General features: G+C 35.8%; 1 protein-coding gene across 1 annotated transcript; it reads right to left on the bottom strand.

Moving 5' to 3' along the window:
* Positions 1–4,209: 4,209 nt before the first annotated feature.
* On the bottom strand, positions 4,210–20,972 carry LOC129273700 (mucin-2-like). Its single transcript, XM_064107647.1, has 7 exons — positions 20,646–20,972; positions 18,618–18,755; positions 16,410–17,043; positions 14,984–15,086; positions 10,450–10,613; positions 8,587–8,913; positions 4,210–7,802 (listed from the first exon to the last, which is right to left on the bottom strand). Exons 2-7 carry the CDS (start codon positions 18,707–18,709, stop codon positions 7,605–7,607), a joined length of 1,518 nt encoding a protein of 505 aa, XP_063963717.1. The 5' UTR covers positions 18,710–18,755; positions 20,646–20,972; the 3' UTR covers positions 4,210–7,604.
* Positions 20,973–21,706: the final 734 nt, after the last annotated feature.

Raw genomic sequence — 21,706 nt, 5'->3', positions numbered from 1 at the left:
ACTATTAATAACAAGTGGAATGCCTCTGGCCGTCTCACCTGCATCACGCGATTCAATATAGCAGCAGTGCTGATTTTGAAAACTACTGGAGCGTTGTGGCCCAGTGGATTAGTCTTCGGACTTTGAAACAGAGGGTCGTGGGTTCGAATCCCAGCCATGGCGTAATTTCCTTCGGCAAGAAACTGATCCACAATGTGCTGCACTCAACCCAGGTGAGGTAAATGGGTACCGGTAGGAAGTAATTCCTTAAAAAGCTGTGTGCGCTATGAACGCCTAGCTTAGCCGGGTAATATAGGAGCGCCTTGAGCACCTAACAAGGTGGATATGTGCGCAATATAAATACCCTATATTATTATTATTATAACTCGCACAAGATGTTCAGTGATACTTGGTTACTCTTATTTCCACGTTTTATGAACTAGACCAATACACTTATAGAGATATGATGGCAATTCAACAAATACTGTACCCCCAACGTGGCCAAAGTTCTTTGACCTTACATGACCTTTGACCTTGATCATGTGACCTGAAACTCGCACAGGATGTTCAGTGATACTTGATTACTATTATGTCCAAGTTTTATGAACTAGACCAACACACTTTCAAATTTATGGCTGTAATTCAACAAATACCCCAATTTGGCCAAAGTTCATTGACCCTAAATGACCTTTGACCTTGATCATGTGACCTGAAACTTGCACAGGATGTTCAGTAATACTTGATTACTATTATGTCCAAGTTTCATGAATCAGATCCATAAACTGTCAAAGTTATGATGGTAATTCAACAGATACCCCCAATTCGGCCAAAGTTCATTGACCCTAAATGACCTTTGACCTTGGTCATGTGACGTGAAACTCATGCAGGATGTTTAGTGATACTTGATTAACCTTATGTATAAGTTTCATGAACTAGGTCCATATATTTTCTAAGTTATGATGACATTTCAAAAACTTAACCTTAGGTTAAGATTTTGATGTTGATTCCCCCAACATGGTCTAAGTTCATTGACCCTAAATGACCTTTGACCTTGGTCATGTGACATGAAACTCAGGCAGGATGTTCAGTAATACTTGATTAACCTTATGGCCAAGTTTCATGAACTAGGTCCATATACTTTCTAAGTTATGCTGTCATTTCAAAAACTTAACCTCAGGTTAAGATTTGGTGTTGACGCCGCCGCCGCCGTCACCGCCGCCGTCGCCGTCGGAAAAGCGGCGCCTATAGTCTCACTCTGCTATGCAGGTGAGACAAAAACCTTACTTTGGATAATTTGTCTCTACAAAGCAGAAAACGCAGAGTAAAATAGCCCTAGTATGTACGTATACTTGGCATCAACGTTATACCTTGTTGATTCGTTTAATTTACATTGTGATATATATTTTGATCAATAAGGATTAAAAGAAAAAAAATTGCAATGGGTGGTGTGACTTTGTGATTACATTTATATCAATCCAAATATTAGAATAAATGATAATAATAATGATGATATGTCCATTCATATAGCGCAGTTACTATGTGCATATACTCAACTGCGCTTTGATACTTGGCATCATATTGCTACCCTGGCTGTAGCTGAGCCGCCATATTAATAGGCGCTAAAGCGTTCAAGGAAAAATCCTACCGGGTACCCATTCACCTCACCTGGGTCGGGTGCAGCACAATGTGGATAAATTTCTTGCCGAAGGAAATTACGCCATGGCTGGGATTCAAACCCACGACCCTCTGTTTCAAAGTCCGGAGACTAATCCACTGGGCCACAACGCTCCACATTTAGACCTCCACCTTTAAAACATAACAATCACATAAACAACCAACAAACACACTCATTAAAAAGGTATATTATGTGAGTTGTGCAGCTGCTTTTAATATATTAAAAAATTGACATTGTCAAAGAAAAAAAATCAGTTATAAAAATCAAATTATATTGTATCAAGAGGCTACATGTACATGTATATAAAAGTATACAGATACATGTAATGTATGCCAAATTAATATAATTAATGTTACACTCAAAGTAAGGAGGGAATAGTCACATGAAGTGGTCATGACATCAGTTAATCATAAGATTATATACAATTTGCCCACACAAATACAATTGAGATGCATGAAGTTTATTATTCCGATAATCTTTTTTATCTTTTATCTTATTTTCAGTATTGTAATTATCAATAAAAATTAAATCCAACAAATTTAAAATTAAAGCTCTCTACGAGTGATTGAAGAGTGCAAAGTTTGCAATTATTTAGCAAATGGTGCACCATTTATGATCACTTTGACGATAAAAATAAAGATGTAAGATTATTATTACTGAACTAAATAAATGTTTGGACCACCAAATATATACAATATTTACTTACATGTACACTTGATGAATTTCAGCAAAGCATTCCATGATTATCTGGCAATTGGATCAAAAAGGCTATAAAAATGATGTTTCTTCTTTTTTTCTTAACAAAAACAAAATCCCCCCCCCCCAAAAAAAAAAGAGAGAAAAGTTTGCATTGACATATTGCATTTTGTTAAGTGGGTGCGTTACATGTTTCTTTATTACATTTCAATTCTTATAACTATTTTTTTATGGATTTTGTCTACTGTTTTGTTGGAAATGTTTTTAAATAGTAAATGAAGATCAACATCCATGCGATACTTGATATACATGTAAGATGGGTGATTATCAAAGATATACACATTTTTTTTCCAATCATATACAATACATGCATATACAGCTTTTTACTGGTTCTCCATGCTATATACCGTAATATGCCCCCCAAAAAAATCTGTAATAAATTTCTGGTGGAGCTAGTTCAATGTATATAATCATCATGCATGAGGAATCAAACCTGTGTCCTATCTAATAAGAGAACTTTTGTGATTGATCCAATCAATTTCAACAACAAAAATCAATCATCCAGCATGCAAAGATGCCATTTCATAGGCCCATATTCTCAAGTCAGGTTTAACTTAGACCATGGTCTTAACTCTGTGCTAAAATTATGGGGAGCCAAAAAATCAAAAAGTTATCATTCCCAGACAATTGTGAACAGTTTGAGTGTCAAAGGAGTTAATAAATTGGATGTGTACTGTTAGGGATCTGTACCCTGGTTGGCTCTCCATAGTTAAACCGCAACTTTAAACCAGGGTTTAATTTCAACCAGAGTTCAGAATATGGGCCATAGTGTTTTAAATGCTCCTTTTTTTAAATACAAAGGGACCATGCATATGCTTACTAACTTCAGAATCAAGGCACGGTTGGCTTTCGATAATTGAGTTTTTGAGACCGATTGGATCAATCGCAGTTCTTTGACCAATCAGGATGCCCTTTTTTGTTTAAATACGAAGAGTGCATACACCTCCAAAATTAAGATCTAGGGCCCGTAACACAAAGCTTAGCAATGATTGTAGAACATTTTTCTACGATTGATTGCCTTGACTACAATGTACAATCAATCGTAAAAATCAAGCGTACGATTGATTGCTAACCTTTGTGTTACGGGACCCTGGGCTCCATATTTGTGAATGACCCGATCAATCAGAACTATAAAAGCCAGCAACACAAAACAGCTAGAATTCATAATGGCCGGATAAGTGTTTCTAGATAATGTATCATCATGCATGCATCGGATCACTTTACTCCTCTTTGTTTCAAGATAGAAATTAAAGGCACTTAATATAAAGAATTATGACATGGATGGCCTTCTATTAATGGAATAATGAGATTGATTAGATCAATCACCTCTTTGTGAGATATACAAGTCATGCACCTCGGATAACACATGCATAAAGCAAGTCCTAGAGCAATAACTGTACAGAAAATGTTTTATCAAAGAAAAGTGTACATATACAATGTATACAGTAAGATGTTCAAATAACCATTTTTCACCCTAAAATTGATAAAACAAGCAAAAAACAAGCTTCCTTCTGTGTAACATTCAGCCATTGAAAAATACGGGTGGATAGCAGTAACATAAATGTAGTTCTTTGAAAGATAATCATTGTTTCAAAATAGTTTTCAGTAAAAACATATGAAAAGTAAGTCTTGGAGAAATAACTGAACGGAAAATGTGAACCTACATGTAGACTTATGAATAAATATAGTTTGCTTTTGATTTAAATCAAGCACATAGTGAAAGTGGCTGCATAATACGATTAACCATTCTCTGCATTTAAAATAAATAAAAGGAGCAAAAATATCAGCCATCAGCCATTAAATATAGGTGGATTTAATATAGGGAGAACATTTATAATTGCATTACATAGCAAAGAAATTTGTTGCCTTTTTACATTTTGCAGTATCATACAAAATATGTTATTTATTTGAAAAGGTTTTACACAAATTGCATTACATAGCACAAAGAAAATTTCTTGCCTTTTTACATTTTGCAGTTTCATACAAAATCTGTTGTTTTGTTTTATTTTGCCATGTGAGGACGGATGAGAAAATTAAACAAGTGCACAAGTCTTATCAGAAAAAAATTACCTGAGCTACTATGCAATTTACATAATTTTTTTTTCTCCATTTTTCTTATTCATTTGGCCTCATTACGATGAAAAAGAGGTTCTGGATAAAGGTTGGTACTAATCCCTATGTGACCTAAACTGAAAAAAGTGGGATGGAAAACACATTCAGCTATTTATGTACAGGAAACTATTAAATGAAACATGAATATCTGTAATGTGGAATCACAGGGGGATCTCATCGAGTGTCGATTGCTTGCAAACATGAACATTTGTTCATTTTCAAACTGCTGTGACCAATGCTGACCTAATACTATCAAAACAAGGTTGTAAACTACTAATATAGACCAAGATTAACCCAATAAATGATGCCAGCCGTCAACGGAAAACTAGAAGTATCTCCAAATGTCTTCACTAACAAACACTCTCCAATGAGAGAGAGTGAGAAATATCCCTTGATCTGGTTTACTGACACTCTCTTCTTTGAATAACTGTGCCAGTTAGAAATATATATTTGTTAATGCATTGTCAAAACACATCATATAATAAAAGGAACAAGAAGAAAACAATTTGACACACTTATTAATATGGCACAATATGGCACAGAAAGGATTGATAAAGATTAAATCTTGCTTTTATAAAAAGTTTTTGTAAGAAGAAAATCTACATAAATATTGCATCAGTATATCTAAAACAAAATAAACATTGAATATAGTGAAAAGTAAAACAAAATGCAACAAGTGATCAGTGATTCAAAACTCTGAAAATATACATGAATTTGTAACCATTTCCACAATAGAAAACTGTTCCCAGTAAATAATAAATGAAAGACACTAATATTCCATACTTTGCAAGTACAGAAAAAAGGTGTATAATTATTAGCATTATGTGAAAACAAGACATATCTAAAAAATAGTACTGCATGTTATACTACAAAAGTGAAAGACTATATGTTGTGAATAGTTTTAGACTACTGATTATTGGTTGTTTATCAAAAAACATTAAAGCACAGTTAGTGACTAGTTTCAAAGGCCATACATTACTGTTACACAGATCTTTCATTGATTATTTGCACTAGAAAATGGCACTACCATTTATAACTCACACTTCAAGAAATTTATTGGAAAGCCCCTAATATTAGGCATTTCATCTCCAAAACTAGAAAGGAACAAAATGAAGCAAACCCCACATTTAAGGGCCTTTTCAAATATGACATACTCCTCTGCTAATAATGCAATCTTTCTTGCATTCTTCATTTCTGCTTTCTGAACATGTGACCAATATCAGAGGGTATTTCATAAAGCTATTTTGTAGCAAATCACACATGAATTTACAAACAACCTAAATACAGCTTCTCAAATCATCATTATCTTTACTGCAATGGTCAATAGCTTAACAATACAATTGAGCAGATTATTTTTTTATTTTTGCAAAATAACTTTTCAAATGGAACCCTCAAAGTCATCCAAAATTCATCAGCAGAAACAAAAAAATATTCAGCCCATTTTTTTATACATTGTATTGCATCATTCATTTAATAGTTAAAATAAATGAAATAAATGAATGAAAATGGACTAATTTCCTCAAATTGGCAACATGATTGACACCTCAGAATTCACAAGCTTTAACTTGTCAATTATACACACCAACTGGCGAAAACTACTACAAACTGACAAAAGCTAGTCCTACTGTTATTACCAATGACGGACCAGCTGTTGGTTTGAAGTCTGTATCATTGGTCAGTTTCCTCAAATTGGCAATGCGATTGTCACCTCAGAAGTGTGTTTTTCACATACCAATTCACAAGCTTTAACTTGTCAATGGAACAGGCACACTGGCGAAAAATACTACAAACTGACAAAAGCTATTGTTATTACCAATGACGGACCATCTTGTCAGTTTGGATCCAGTTTCATTAGAGTGACTGAAGCATGAGGCATCAATCATTCAAAATATATTTCCAATACATCAAATCTAAGATAAAAATATAAATATTTACCAATTCATAGAAAAAAAAAAGCTGATGAAATAAGGCTATAAATAATTCACTCTACTTAGTGGGATTGAGAAAGTGGATATCCCACACTACACCTATGGCCACTTAAAATACATTTAACAAAAAAAAATGCAAGTTAAACTTGCATTTAAAATGAAGCACATTAGTATGTTTTACAGTGTAGCCAATACATCCAGCCTTTGAAGACAGCACACAGAAATATATTGGCATCCTCCTTACATAGAAATATAAGTGAATCTCATTTATATAAAGGAATGATAAAGAATTAATGTAAAATTTACATTACCAAAAAAGGAAAAACATAAAAATGATTGTCTTTTTCATTTGTTACAAAAATAAAAGATTTCTCTTCATTTAGGCAGGCCAACATAATAATAATAATAAGTAAAGATTTGTATAGCGCACATATCTGTCGATGACACTCAAGGCGCACAATGAACTACTTATACAATACATGATTAATGGTTCATAAGGCCTGACATAACTCTAGGGTATATCCTGATATTTTTTAATCATGTTTCATGGTCAAAAGTCTTAATTTCTGAGAAAATCTTCCTGTTGTCTACAGGAAAAATTTACATTTCTAAAGTGCTCTTAGTTTCTTAACACCTTCCTGCATTTTTTGGGTCCCTTCTATACTTCAGGATTGAACACGAGGATGCAGTTAGATAAATGACTGGCAGCACAGCTTTTCTGAATGTTGTTGGGTTTGTTACCATGAAAACAGATCCCTATTAACCGTTTTTTAACTCAAAAAGATGGAAAATGTGTATACACATCTTATACCGTTATCGATTTTGAATCGCTTAGTGCTGGGCTTTAGGGACTTTTTCACTAGGGATGATCGTTACCAGCAACAAATGAATTTAGGTGAGATGAAACCAATTATACATGATCTGATTGGTCTAAAAGCTTTCAAATTGAAATATCAATTTCAGATTTCAGTCACCTCCTAGTGATGAAACAAAAGAAACCTTGTTTCTGGAATTTCCTGAACAGAGGAAATATGAAGCTATGGATAACTACTGTACCCCCCCCCCCCCCCCGCAGCACGGAATTCTACAGTTATCATTCCCCTACCTCCCACAAGTTATTTGCACAAATGCCATGTAACTGGTCGAGTCCTGTCCTATGTCATGAACACTTCTTCGTTACTGACCTCGTCAGCTCCCATGCGCTTGTAATGGAAGCTGTCGAAGGCCAGAAGCTCTCCTGGTCGGGCTGCGGCACCATTTCTTCGTCTGCAAACGATGACCGTGACGATAATACCCCCGATGAGACCGACTACGAAGGCTGATACAATGCCTATGATGAGTATCTTGTTACTCTGCATGGGACGAAGGGGAAATCATCAAAATGTTCAACCAATATTAAATATGTAAATTGAGATGTTCACACTCTATCGCCGTGTTCACAATATCCCTCGAGTTCCCTGAGTGGTCATTACTAACATCCCATCCCATTGTACAACTGACCATCCATGCTTGTATCAACGGTCCCCTTAAGGCCTTTCCAGAGGCCAACTGAATCTCAGAGTGAGAGAGGAGATACATGAAATGTACATGTACTGATCACTGGTCACTGTTCATGGATACATTCCATGAAAATATCCTTGCCTAGGCTTAGCATCCAAGATTGCCATTCCTCCAATTTGGTCAAGCAACCCTTCAACCGTTGACCCTTTCCACGCTTACTTCGCACAAATGCACAATCTGCCGCACAAACTTCGCATTTAACGCTCAAGCAAACACTTTATTGTTTCCCGCCCTGAAAATAATTCAGCACAGAGGGGTTCATTGCCTAGCGCACAAAAAGAGGACAAATGGAAATCTCTGTCAACATCTATATTTGATGATTGAAGGGGAATGCAATTTGCAGGATTGAGACTGATGGAACATATTTATTCATTTCATTTCATTTATTTCTTCATGTGTAAAAATATGTGTTAATAAAATTAGGCATTGAAACATTAGGGTGTGGGCCCCTTAAAATTTAATAGCGATCCAAGTGGAGATGAAATTTATGTGATCACAATAATACAGAAGACAACCCACCTTGAAAGCACAAACTGTAATTACAGAAGTTATTACTGCCAAAGAACTGCAACTTACATGTTTGGCTAGTTGGGAGGTGTCACCAGTAGTTCTTAAAGCACCAGTGGAAGAAGGGGCACCGGTACTTCCCGACATTCCAGAAGAGGATGCTGGGATACTCGGAGTCGGTGTTGATGAAGCCGTGTCTGGACTGGTTGCTGCAGACGAAGATGAACCGGTAGCCGCAGATGCATTCGAGGTTGTAGATGTCGGAGCAGCTGTGGATGAACTGGTATAAACTTGGGAGGAATTTGGAGTGGGTGTCGAAGGAACCAACGTTGTGGTCGATGGGGTCGGAGTGTTGCAGTTCGTGGAAGCACAGCATAGCACAGTGATGTTTGTATCCTGAGAAATGAAAAAAAAAAACACAAACAAGTTTAAAGGGGAAGTTCATCCTGAAGAAAAGTTTGTTGTACAAATAGCAGAAAAAATAATAAAAAATATTGGTGAAGGTTTGAGAAAAATCCATTAAAGATTAAGAAAGTTATTAGAATTCAAAGTTTTGGATTTGTGACGTCATAAACGAGCAGCTGCCTCATATGCTATAAATTTCAATTTGTAATGGTTCATTATGACTTAATGTTTTCTTTTTAGAAGTGGCTGTGAAACAATTTGTCTGATATACTGAATGTACAGTAAAAACATTTTCAATTTTCCGATAAAATGACATTTCATTGAGTTTTTTACCATATGGTATGTACATTTAGGAAAGCTGCTTGCATATGACGTCACAAATAAATAATTGATATTTCAAATAACTTTTGTATTCTCTGATGGCTTTTCTCAAGCCTTCAGCAATATTTTCTATTAGTTCTTCGGCTATTTTTACAATAAACTTTATGTCAGGATGAAATTCCCTTCAAACTCCTAACAAATTTATCATAGGAGTTGATACAACAAAATGAACAGAGATACTTAGAGATAATTAAAACAGATTTAATTGGCATAATTGCAGCTAATATAATCCTTTTTTCATGCCTTGAAGTTTTTGCTGGCAAAGTGCCAAAAGGATTGCACATAGATTTATTGTAAAGTAATTCATAAATTAAAGTCCTGACTACTAATCATGCGCTTTCGAGTGGGGGGATGGAACAATAAATTATTCCCCCCCCCCCGAACAATATGTGTGACACAAGGATTTACACCAGTGGTACTAACTGAATTCTTTTCTGAATAATAACAATAGTGCACCTCGGACAAGATTATTTCAAGATAGATGGTGCTACACAGATGCATATAATAATTATAATGATAATAAAAATAACAGGCATTTATATAGCGTCATCTATTTAGAAATAATCTATTCCGAGGCGCATTGTTTTTATCATTATTACCCCAGCTTTAGCTTGAGCTGCCTCTCGGCTCTCAGCGCATTAAAGGAATTAATCCTGCCGGGTAACCATTCACCTCACCTGGGTTGAGTACAGCACAATAAGGGTAAACTTCTTGTTGAAGGAAAACACGCCATGGCTGGGATTCGAACCCATGTCCCTCTATAAAGATGAGAGTCATAACCACTAGACTACGGGGCCCCCACAAAACTCCTATTATTATGATCATTAACTGGTGTTCCGATTTCCTTTTCCCTCTCTCATCAATTCATCATTTTTTTCTTGAGATGCAGTGAACTAAAGATTAGCTCTTTGGACTAGTAATATTGGCAATCATGCCTAATTCAATATAAACAAATAAAAAATGTACAAAATAATAATAAAAAGGCCTGTGTTAACTACCAATCTAAGCATTATGTTAAAAGAAGCCTTTTCACCTCTAATAAAAGTCTGAAAATTGTACAAAGTTTGTAATCTTCAAAAAATCTCTTAACCTGAGACCTCGATCTGTCTTCATTCCCTTCCTCTTCTTTATTTCTATTTCACATACCTTTTGCAGGAAAGAACCCTCTCGCAATGCACCATCCTTTTCACAGTATTTCTGAAGGGTCTCATTGCCACAGTAGTACGCTGTGGCATTATCACCTTGTAGGGTATCCTTAATGGTCAAACACACGTTGGATGATTCTCCACACTGTGTCTCATTAACTGCATCTGTAAAGGTATTATGTAAGAGCAATTTTAGGAATGTCTTTCGACTCCTAACATCAGTCAGACCGCAGCTCGCGCGATAATGAGCATATTCACGGAGATTTATTCAGCGGCGCTCTAGCGGTCTCCGAAGGAAAACGTGCGATCAATTTGGCTTGATTTTCCCACTGAATTGGAGGGGCTGAAGTTATAGCTCTGTACTGGTCGCTAACTTCAGTTTACGTCGAAACGAATTGTGGTAAGTTATTCTCAAGACCTTCATCTACATTTTGGTATATAATTTTCCATATTTCGACATTTTCAACCTACCATTTTTACCTCTTTAATTGATGCTTATTTTAGTAATATTTTAACTGCGATTTTGTAGTCGGAATTTCACTTTTGGTTCCTGACTTTGCTACATAACCAAATTGTTTCGATCGGGGTTTTTAAGAAAGAAGAAAAGTCACTGTTCAAAATATGTCAGAACCAACTTGACGCAAACTCACCTTATATTTTTATTTTTGAGAAAATGATACCCTAAAAATCAAGAAATTTACGTTTTACCCGGAAGTAACCTTCTCGTTCACTCCACGATGGCGCGAAATAATGCCAAAATTACGTTCGTCGCGGGTTGGTAGAATTTCGCCTTTGGTCCCATACGTTGAAACTTCTGTAATGATGGCAGATGCTCGCATTATATTTGTGACTGTGGACGGTGGACTTGTTTTTTTTTAATTAAGACTTAATATAAACGAAGCTTAATAAGTAGATCCCTTCTAAAGTTTTATTCAAATGATTATCAGGTTTCCGAATTCCATCAAGTTTTTATAGATTGAGATATTTCTTGATTTATGTTGAAAATTGTTAACCTTTTTTCTTAATTAGTCGAAGTTGAGCCCCATGATGATTTTTGCCCCAGGCTGCGGTTAAGAATTAAATGATGATTAGCTCAGACAGTCTACTCTAGAGACTATAAACAGTTTAAAGTCAAAGTAAAAAGTCTGGTACTACCGTACTCAGACAGTAGTATTTATAAACCATTTTGTTCAAATAAAAAAATTGTGGCTGTCACAGACAGTACTTAGTTAGTCTCTTAATTGACTTGCATGTAACATAATTCATACTTTGAATAATTTAGACTATTTCTCTCTTTTTTGTCTCTTCTACACACAGATCTGCATACTTGCTGACTCTGGTCTCTGCTTGCTACTTCATTCTGGGAGATTCCCATGATTTGGACAAGGCCCTTTTTCGTTTGCAAATTTTGGACTGATAATGATACAACAGAAAATTGATCTTTATCGATATTGGAAACAAAAAAATTAGAGCACAGTTTTGGGGAGGACTAAGAATACTGACTTGGACAGGAATACAGCTTGACAAAAATAAAAATTCACAATTCAAAACCAAAGAACATTTTTAATGCATTGCAGAAACTTTCTACTCAATCACACATTCCAAAATTAAGGGTAAGTCCTTTGATTAAACACAAATATGTAGTTGATTTGCAATTGAACATAAGTTTCTTGCAATGCCCCATTATTATATTTTGTTCTCAAGCAACTCTGTTATATGTTATCTTATGTGCTGAAGGTTAAGTGCCATGTATGTTCACATTTTTTTTTTTCGAAAGGTATAATATATTTGTCCTTTTAAACGGTATTTGAATGTGGTTACGCCTTGTTTTTGTTTTCCACAGTAATTATTGCATATATGAACAGAAGTGCAATATTTGTTGTGAAGCACTGTATGAATGTTGTGTGATCATGGAGCTATGGTGTGATGGTATTATAATTAATTCATAATTTTTGTTATAAGACTGTAAACCTGGTGGATGTGAGGGAGTGGCCTGGATGAAAGGAAAGTGAGCATGTGTCCAATTACTGATTTGCATATGTTTAGACAATTTTGTTCGTGGATAAATATTAATGTGCATTCCCTATTCCAAGCAAAGAGTAAAGGAGAAGTCCACCCCACCAAAAAATTTATTTGAATTTAAAGAAAAATAAAGTATTGCAGAGAATTTCATAAAAACTATGATTCAAAATTCAAAAAATTACTATTTTGACATTGAGAAATTTGCCTAATTTTATAAAACAATTATATGCTCATCTTGGTCAATGTGCAAATTACAGAACCGATTATGTCACACGCACTCTAATTTCTTGTGTATTTTTTTGTTTGATACATGTACATGACATGTATATTTTATTTCAATTTTCATTAACAAATTTTGAGAGGGATTTTAATTCCTCCATTAACATTCGTAGTTTCCATAAATGTAACCTATTGTGATTCGAGAAAGATTTTTTACATCAAATTTGCTAAAATTTATATAATAAAAATGCAACAAAAATTTAAAAAGTAATTTGATGTGAGTGACATAATCAACTCTATTTGCATACCATTGTTTTGTGTATATAACTGTTTTGTGTTAAAACAGGGAAATTTCTGTATTTATTCAAATACTTTTTTGTTGATGTGCACTTCACCTTTAACTCACTTCCCTTCTCACCCCTGCCCAAATAAGTGTAATCAAGAACTTGAAAATCAAAAGCAGTGATTAAGAAGAAGTAAGAATTAATCATAGAGCTATTAATAAAAAATATTCAGCGCAGCTGAATATATCCATATAAAAGCTGCGCTATATAAATTAATGCTTATTATTATTATTATTATTATTAATAGCTCCATGATTTAATAAATACAGGCCTAAATAGAACTTCATATGAAAGTAAAAAGAGAATAAAGCTGGGTAGGAACGATGAAGGAATATGATTTAAAGAAAAAGCATAAACATATCCCCATCAACCCCCCCCCCCCCCAGAAAAAAAAAGAAAAAAAGTCTGGCGGGTTCGAACCAGGGTCCTTGCACACGTCAAAACATAGCGCTCACGCAATTCGCCATCGATCTCTTCCATAATACTTCCGTGTTTTTTAAGCTACATATAATGTTGTAAGTGTGTGCGCCGCTGTTGACCAATCAGAACGCGTCGGCAATTCTACTACAATTCCAATCATTTCGCGATGGACATTGCCGTGGTTTTTTGTGGTTCCTGACTTTGCTACATCATGAAATTTCATAATTCTTTTTCAGTCGTAAAGAAGAATGTCTACGCTTTATATTGATTATAATATCAATTTGACGCAAGTGTGATTTCGATGCAAAAATGCGCTCTGTTTATTCACATATATTTCTTGAAAAAAATCATTTTTTCTAAGCTAAATATCGGTCTTCAAAATACATTAAATGTGCATTTTATTTAGCTGATCAGAAATTTCAAAGTTTTATCTATAAAATACAATGTAAGACCAATTATGTGAGGAATAAACGATTCTAAGAGCAAAAAACACCGATCGGAAAGTTCGTCTTCACAGCTCATTACGTATGCATAACCACGGACGGCTATGCATACCGCTGAATAAAATAGAGCACTTTCGGACGGGCTGCGGACTGACTGACATGCTAGAAAAATAGCAGCTCCAGGGGGTAAAGCTATGGGGGCAGGGGATGCCTGCCCATTCCCCATCCTATTTTTTTTTTCAAATTTTTTTTTTTTTTAAAGAGAAAATGAGGAGAGAAAGAAAAACAGGATGAAAAGTGAAGAAGGAAGAAAGAGGACTATCTAAAGAGAGGTAGGGGAAGCGTAACTTTTAAAAACTCCTTCATTCAATTCAGAAAAAAATGTCACTCTTTGAGGTAATCTAATCCCCCCCCCCCTGCCAGCCATCCTATTGCACCTCTATTCGATTTGGACCTCAACTTTTAACACTGCACCACTGAATGGTGATTTATGATTAATGATCCAGTGGCATCAAGTTCAACAGTTTCATATCTTTCAATACACCTTTTATAAATCAACTTACAGGGTGTGGCAAGAACATATCTCCTATCAACTGCAAATTCCTGTTGCTAATTTGCAATCAATGTATCTATAGCAAAATTGATTTTTACCTCTTGTTGCAAGAATCCGAACAGGGCCCTGTCTTACAAAGAGTTGCAATTGATCCGATCAACATCAACTATATGAAAATCCATCAGTGTCATAGTTTTTTTCTACAGGAAATTTGCACAATGTCCTTTTGTAAACAAAGATGAGCATACAGGACTGTCAAGAAAACAATGAATATTTTTTATATACATCATATTTACAAAACATTTTGAACAAACATGCATTTTAGACGTTGATGTTGCTGGCTTTCCATAGTTGTGGTTGATCAGATCAATCGCAACTCTTTGTGAGACAGGGCCCTGTGCGATCAAGTACGATTTGGCAATGAATTACCAGAATTGTGATTGTTTTGGGGACCCAGACTTGACTTGCAATTGATTGCAAGTTTCTGGCAATGCCCAATTGGTCTTTGTGAAACAACCCTCGGACTTTCCATACCTGTAGTGCCAACAAAACAGCTGTCCACTGTCGAGTAACCCACACTCTCTCTGTTGATAAATGCATCTATTGTGTTGGAAGAAGAACCCACAAAGCAGTGTGTCTGCAAAAGTAAAATCAGGAAGAAAAGAATAACATAATCAGTTTGCTTTAATCTCTAAAGGATGTTACAATGTTATGTGTGCATGCATAAAATTCTTATGCTATGCACTCTGATTGATCAGCTGTACCTACATGTATCTTCATATCCACTGATATTTTTTTTTGGGGGGGGGGTCTGCATCCTAACATCTGATACGTCAGAATATGAAGCTGATCAGCAGAAAGGAGTGTATGGACTCCCCTCCTTCCCTCTTCAATGTCTTAACACCTATTTTCTCTGAAATTCTTGAAAGTATGATGATTTTAATACATGGAAGAGCGATGTTTAATTCATTTGTTCCTAGATCCCCAGTCTTCCGCACGTTTTTGTAGTGTTAAAGCACATTTGCTACGAAGGTACAATTACATTGTAATTTGAAAACAAGTACTCTTATATTTAAAAAAATCCGTGCATTTATGAATGACCACTTCATTCGTAAATCTCTCTGGCCAGTCCTGTCTGAACTAAAGGATTGAAATCTTTATGATCAAATTAGCAACCAAAACAGAGATATTGGTTATTAATCCTTGACTAAGTTACTAACTGCCTTTAATATGCTCCATAAAAAGGGATATCCTGCTTCTCATGCGGGTTGTTGATACCCACAGTGAAACCGGATCTTGCGCAGACATAGAATTGGAGGGGCATGCCATTTTTAAAAGGGAATTCAGACCCAGCAAGAATTTCATTTGAATTTAAAAAAAACCCATAAAACTACCGTAAATCTCAAAATTTCATCAAAATAAGATGTAAAGTTCTGATGCTGTTAGTAACTTTGTGCTTATTTCATTAAAGAGTTACAAGCACATCCTGGTCAGTATGCACATGAGGGAACCGATGAGCTCCACTCATATTTCATTACATGAATGAAATATAAAATATCTTATTTTTTTCGCATTACAATGTGAAACAAGGTTTGATTACTCTCTCAACATGTAAAGTTACCATTGTTGATGCCTCATAAAGATGCTTCCTTAATGTCAAATCTGCAAATTGAAATATTCTATATTTCATATAATGAAAAAAAAAGAAATAGTGAGTGACATCATCAAATCTCTTAGCTGCAAATCACTATGTTGTGTATAAAACTGTTTGGTGATTTTTTTCTTTTTAATTAAATTACATCTTACCTTGATGACATTTTCAGCATTATGCCTGTAAGATTTTCCTATTTTTATTCAAATCCACTTTTTGTTGGGGTGGACTAGACCTTTAACACAAAATTACTTGCCGTTACATTCCTTTGTGTTATCGGACCATTTCCCAAACCATTAGATGACATACCTGATTGTCTGATCCAGCACTGCCATTGAAACCAATATCTTTACAAGCTGAATCAGGGGTGGGGCACGAGAAGGAAGCAGTTTCTATGGAACCATTGGTCTTTGTTACAACAACACAGCCCATTAGGCTGCCATCTCCTGTGGTAACTGGAAGGGTAGATGTTGCTGCTGGATGCGCGGTTGTTGTTCCGTTTGTCACCCCATCTGTTGCAACAGGACTTCCTCCAGGAGTTGCCGACGCTGTTGATGGATTCGGTGTCACTGAGCCTGGAGAGGCGCTTGTTACTGGTTGAGTAGGACTTGGCTCAGTTAATGATGGTGTAACAGAACTTGTTGAGCTTGATCCTTTAGGTGGTGAAGTTGTGGTCATGTTGATGGATGTTTGTTTACCAGAAGAAGTTGTTTGGCCACCAGGCACGGAGGGAGCATTACCATTGGTAGTTGTGTTCGGTTGTGGCGATGTTACTTGCTTCATAGTTGAAGGAGGTGTTACTGTGCTATTTGTTTTAGGTGGTGGTCGAGTTGTCGGAGATGAACACTGTTGTAACGTCACATAGTTGGTACTGGCCACGCTCAGTTCTCCATTCACTATATCTAAGCTTCCCGCATAGCAAGCGAGTTCACCTTCCACTAACCTATTTATAGTTCGCAAACAAAAATGAATATACATGAATAAAAAACATGAAATTAAATTGTTGGTCCAACAGATTAGGACAATTACAGGTTGATTTATTTACACCCCCCCCCCCCCCTTTCCATTACTGAACTGCAAAATCTGCAAAATTAGGAGTGATGAAGATGTTTTAACAATAGAATATTGAATGAAAGTAGAAATGTTGGTACATGTATACATTATTTATATAGAATGAAAATATCAGGCGCCCAACACGGTCTACACTTTAAATAGGATTGTGATTTGTTTTCATTTTTGTACCGTTTCTTGATCTCAAGCGTGTCTTTATAAATGTAGAAATCAAATTAAAAAAAATATAGAAGAATCATTAAAAATTGTTGATGCACTGTCACTTTATCCGTACGAACGGTTCAATCTATGCATGGGAACAGATTCTAAACACAATGGGAGCAAAACAAGGCAATGCATGCATATTTGAATGTACATGTACTGATCCGTGACTACCTGTAATTTTATTGCGCAGATTTAAGGACTAAAAATAAAGATAGTCCTGACTATGATGAGAAGCACTCGGAACTCAAAACAATTATCTTTTCCTATACATCTGTACAAGTACAAGTGTGTGAGAAGTAAACAATATAAATATATAAATTTAAATTATATCTCCTTTTAAAAAATAAATAATAACAATAATAATAATAATACAAAATAATAATAATCTTGATTTGTTTTATACATTATCAATGTCTTGAACTTGAATACAGTCATGATGAAACAACAATATAAATGAAAACAAACAAAATAAATAAATAAACAAACAAATAAATCATGCAACATTATTATTGTAAATGACAAAGATTTACTTTGAAAAATTGAACACTTGGCATGCTTAAATGACATGTACATATAGAGAGTGAAACCAGAGAAGTGCCCTTGTTTTGAAAGTTTTCAAATGCTGTGATAATTAATCCACCACTTAACATACTCCATAGTCCATCACTCCATTTTCCAAACACTTTTCACCAATACATAGTGGTGTAGCAGGGCAGGATAATACATTGGATGAGTGCCTAGTTTATGCCACTTGTTCACTGCAACCATCCTGCCTGTGGGGAATCTACAGGTAGGACTATGGCATGCCAATGCTGTACAGAGCACACACTTTAAAAAATCATTTTGTGACCAAAATTACTAATTTCCATACAGTTGCAATTTATTTTTTAATAGTAACTTGGGAATAATTTTTGTATTCACTAGAGCGCTCAAAAAAAAATTTGGGGCACATTTTTGTGTACGCCCTCTATTGGAGGAAAGTAATATGGCAAGAAAATTTTCTTTTTTTTTTATCTCTATTTTTAATTAAAGAATCAAATTTACTTAAGGGCCAAGTTGTATGACGAATAGGTGTAATGGAAACTGTCAGTGTAAAAAAATCAAGCATTTGTCCCAAAGAAAAAGAGAAAATAAGCCAAACATTGCCACCCTTATTTTGCCACATACATGTATGGAGATATAACTGAGAACAAGGTTATATCATATCCTTGTTCATTGAATGAGTGGTTTATGCATACTTACAGAGGCCCATTCATTATACAGCAAACATGGAGAACAATGGCACACAGAGTCATCGTGACTCTGCAATGTCGAGCTGACATCGTCAACAGCATGTTGAAATATTTGTCTATCACCTCTGAATGCAGCTCAGTACTACTTCTGGAGTTATAAACAAACAACAATTAATAACAGATCTAGATTTCAGAATTTGAACACCTAGTATAACAGCACTATACTAGAACACACTTTAAAAAAAGAATTCCTATTTCTACTTGGCTTTAGACCAAGTTCCATGATAGATCTAGGGCTAGTCCATATTCATTAATCACTCAATTTTAGTATGAGAAAGAAAGAGAGAGAAAGAAAAGGGAAAAAAAAACAATCATATTGAACCCAATGATTGAACCTACATGTAAATGCATCAGTTCATATATATATAACCTAAATACATCATTATACATATTTGAGAGTTGAGACTGAATTTAGAGAATTTGGAACTATATAGACTAATGCATCAATATTAGGAAAATTTGTATTTATCTTCGGAAAACGTAACACTTTAACATACGGTACACAAAAATAGATCAAGAGAAGAACATTGTTGAATATTATTGGGAAGTTTATTCCATAGTTGAGGGACTAAATATATTGAAATGCATTTTGCCCATATGACATTGTAATGATTTACACCAAGGGGGATGCATGAACATCTTTCTGTTTACGATGTCCAGTATACTTGAACGTATTGGGTAACAGTCATTGAGAAGCTGCTGTAAGTATTTAAAGCCTCACTTTATGCTGACCTTTAAAACAACTACAAGAATTTTGAAGATCAATCTATCTTTCACTGGTGGAACCAATTACCAATGTACATTACGAAGTATAGGAAAACTTATTTTAGGCAAGTTTGTTTCAAGAGCATTATAAAGCATTGTGTAATTCTGAAATTTAGTATCATGTTTCTTATCATTCTTGTACTGTTTGTCTTGTAAAAGATTCAGCAATTCAAGCTCTAACTGCAAATGGATTCTTTAATAAACTTTTGCCATTATCAATACCATTAAATGATTTGTTTAACTTATTTTTTTTAATAAGCTAGATCTGATCTAACGTTAGGCCTTATTCAAAATAATGATCACAATACAACTGCACAATCTACCAAGATCTATAAAACGGATGATCTACCCAGGTCCCAACAGTTATTTCTAATAATGTTCCAGGCACTGAGGCAGCTCTCCGTAATTTCGATTTAAAATCATTTCCATTGTTTTTTGCTACTCAATTTCAGACCGGGGATGACTTACCCCCGGGGGGGGGGGGGGCCACTGACATTGACGAGTGGATACCATGCGCGACCAAAATAAAACATGGAGAAAGGATGTCTTTTTCAAGATAGGGCACGTTACGTACGTAACGTAATAAGGGTGTCAAAAACACTAAAATCATGAAAAAAAGGGTATCTATTTCGCTAGGAAAGCTATACGTGTTTAGGGTCAAATTTGCGAGGGTATAAAAAATGAAGACTAAAATGTTCTAAGATTTAAGGATGTATACTTTTGCCCCAACACTCCGTGTTTATAGAGTATGATTTGCGCGAGGTGTGGGAGGTGGGGCCGACCGGGCCGTACTAAACCCAATGATGTAGGTAAAGGTAAAACCAACTACCGTGACTTAACAATTAAAATCTCGCTGTACTTGTTTATAGGGAAATACAGGGAATGTATACTTGCCAAGAAGAGTATCGTTTTGTTTCCAATACTTGTTAAGGGTAGGGTTTCACACACCAATACTTGTTAAGGGGTGCATTTTCAGAATATGGAAAATACGTGTTTAGGGTGCTTTTCGAGACCCATGGGCATGGCCTGGTCGCGCATGGTATCCACCTGTCAATGGAAGTGCCCCCCCCCCCCCCCCCCCCCGGGCCAAGTCCCAACACTAACAGTTAATTTCTAATGATGTTCCAGGCACTGAGGCAGCTCTCCGTAATTTCAAATTTAAAGTAATTTCCATTGTTTTTTGTTACTCAATTTCAGACCGGGGATGACTTACCATTAACCCAACCTCACAAGGCACATGCAGTCTCCAATAAATGTACAAACTACAAACACTAAACCACTGCCACTGCACTGATCAGTAAGAGTCACTAAGTAAGAGTAAGACTGAGTCTGAAACTTCTGTCTTTCTGATCTCTTCTTCTGAAGTCTTCTTTTAAGTTCTACGACTACGTTATACTCGTTAGGCTAGCTTTTATAGCTGCAATCACTGCCTCCTTCAATCCTGGAGATTATTGCAGTATTGAAGATCAACGTACTTCGACACAGAATTCAAGAAATGAGTCAGTCTGTCTGCAAACACTGAACGTTAACGTTATACTGTAGTCGGAAGTTCAGATCCGCTTGAGTTTCCACTGTTAATGTTCGGCGCGCTGCGCTAATACACACGTACGACGAGCTATCACGCTGTACATACTCTTGGTCGACGGTCGGGGGATTCCCCCATTTAGCTCCGTGTGCAAGAACGCGCCACAGGATGCTTTTCTTGAAAATTGAAAAAATAAATCGACAGTTATCATCGAAGTCAAGAGCACTGGCGTAAATCCCGGGGGGGGGGATGGGGGGATATACCCCCCCACACTTTTCGAGGAGGGGGGTGGCCTGTACAAACATCCCCCCCCCCCCACTTTTTACGAAAGAAAAAAAAAATCACAAGAGATAATTGTTTTATTGGTGAAAATTCTCCCTAACATACCGCTTAACAAATAAAACAATATTATTGAATCATAAAATGCAAATAAAGAGCCAGTTCACCATTTCCAAACGAAATACTTATGTCCTTATTATAAAATTGAAGAGAAACCCCCGTTTCTTCCAATTCATCAATGTTGGGGTCCTTGGGAAGGGATTAAGATGAAATGTCAATTTTTTTTTAATGTAATCTCTAATAAAACAATTAAACCGTCATGGGGTAAAAAGATAATAATATTGGAGGGGTATTTGCCATATGGACATACAGTGGCGTAACTACGGGGGGGGGGGGCATGGGGGCACATGCTCCCCCCATCGGCTGACCAAAACAAAAACGGGGAAATGGGGAAAAATAGAAAAGAGGGA

Source organism: Lytechinus pictus, chromosome 12, assembly GCF_037042905.1.
Source record: "Lytechinus pictus isolate F3 Inbred chromosome 12, Lp3.0, whole genome shotgun sequence".
In the NCBI taxonomy this organism is placed as follows: Eukaryota; Metazoa; Echinodermata; class Echinoidea; order Temnopleuroida; family Toxopneustidae; genus Lytechinus; species Lytechinus pictus.
Note: the sequence above shows the minus strand (reverse complement) of the source record. Positions and strands in the feature narration are given on the sequence as shown.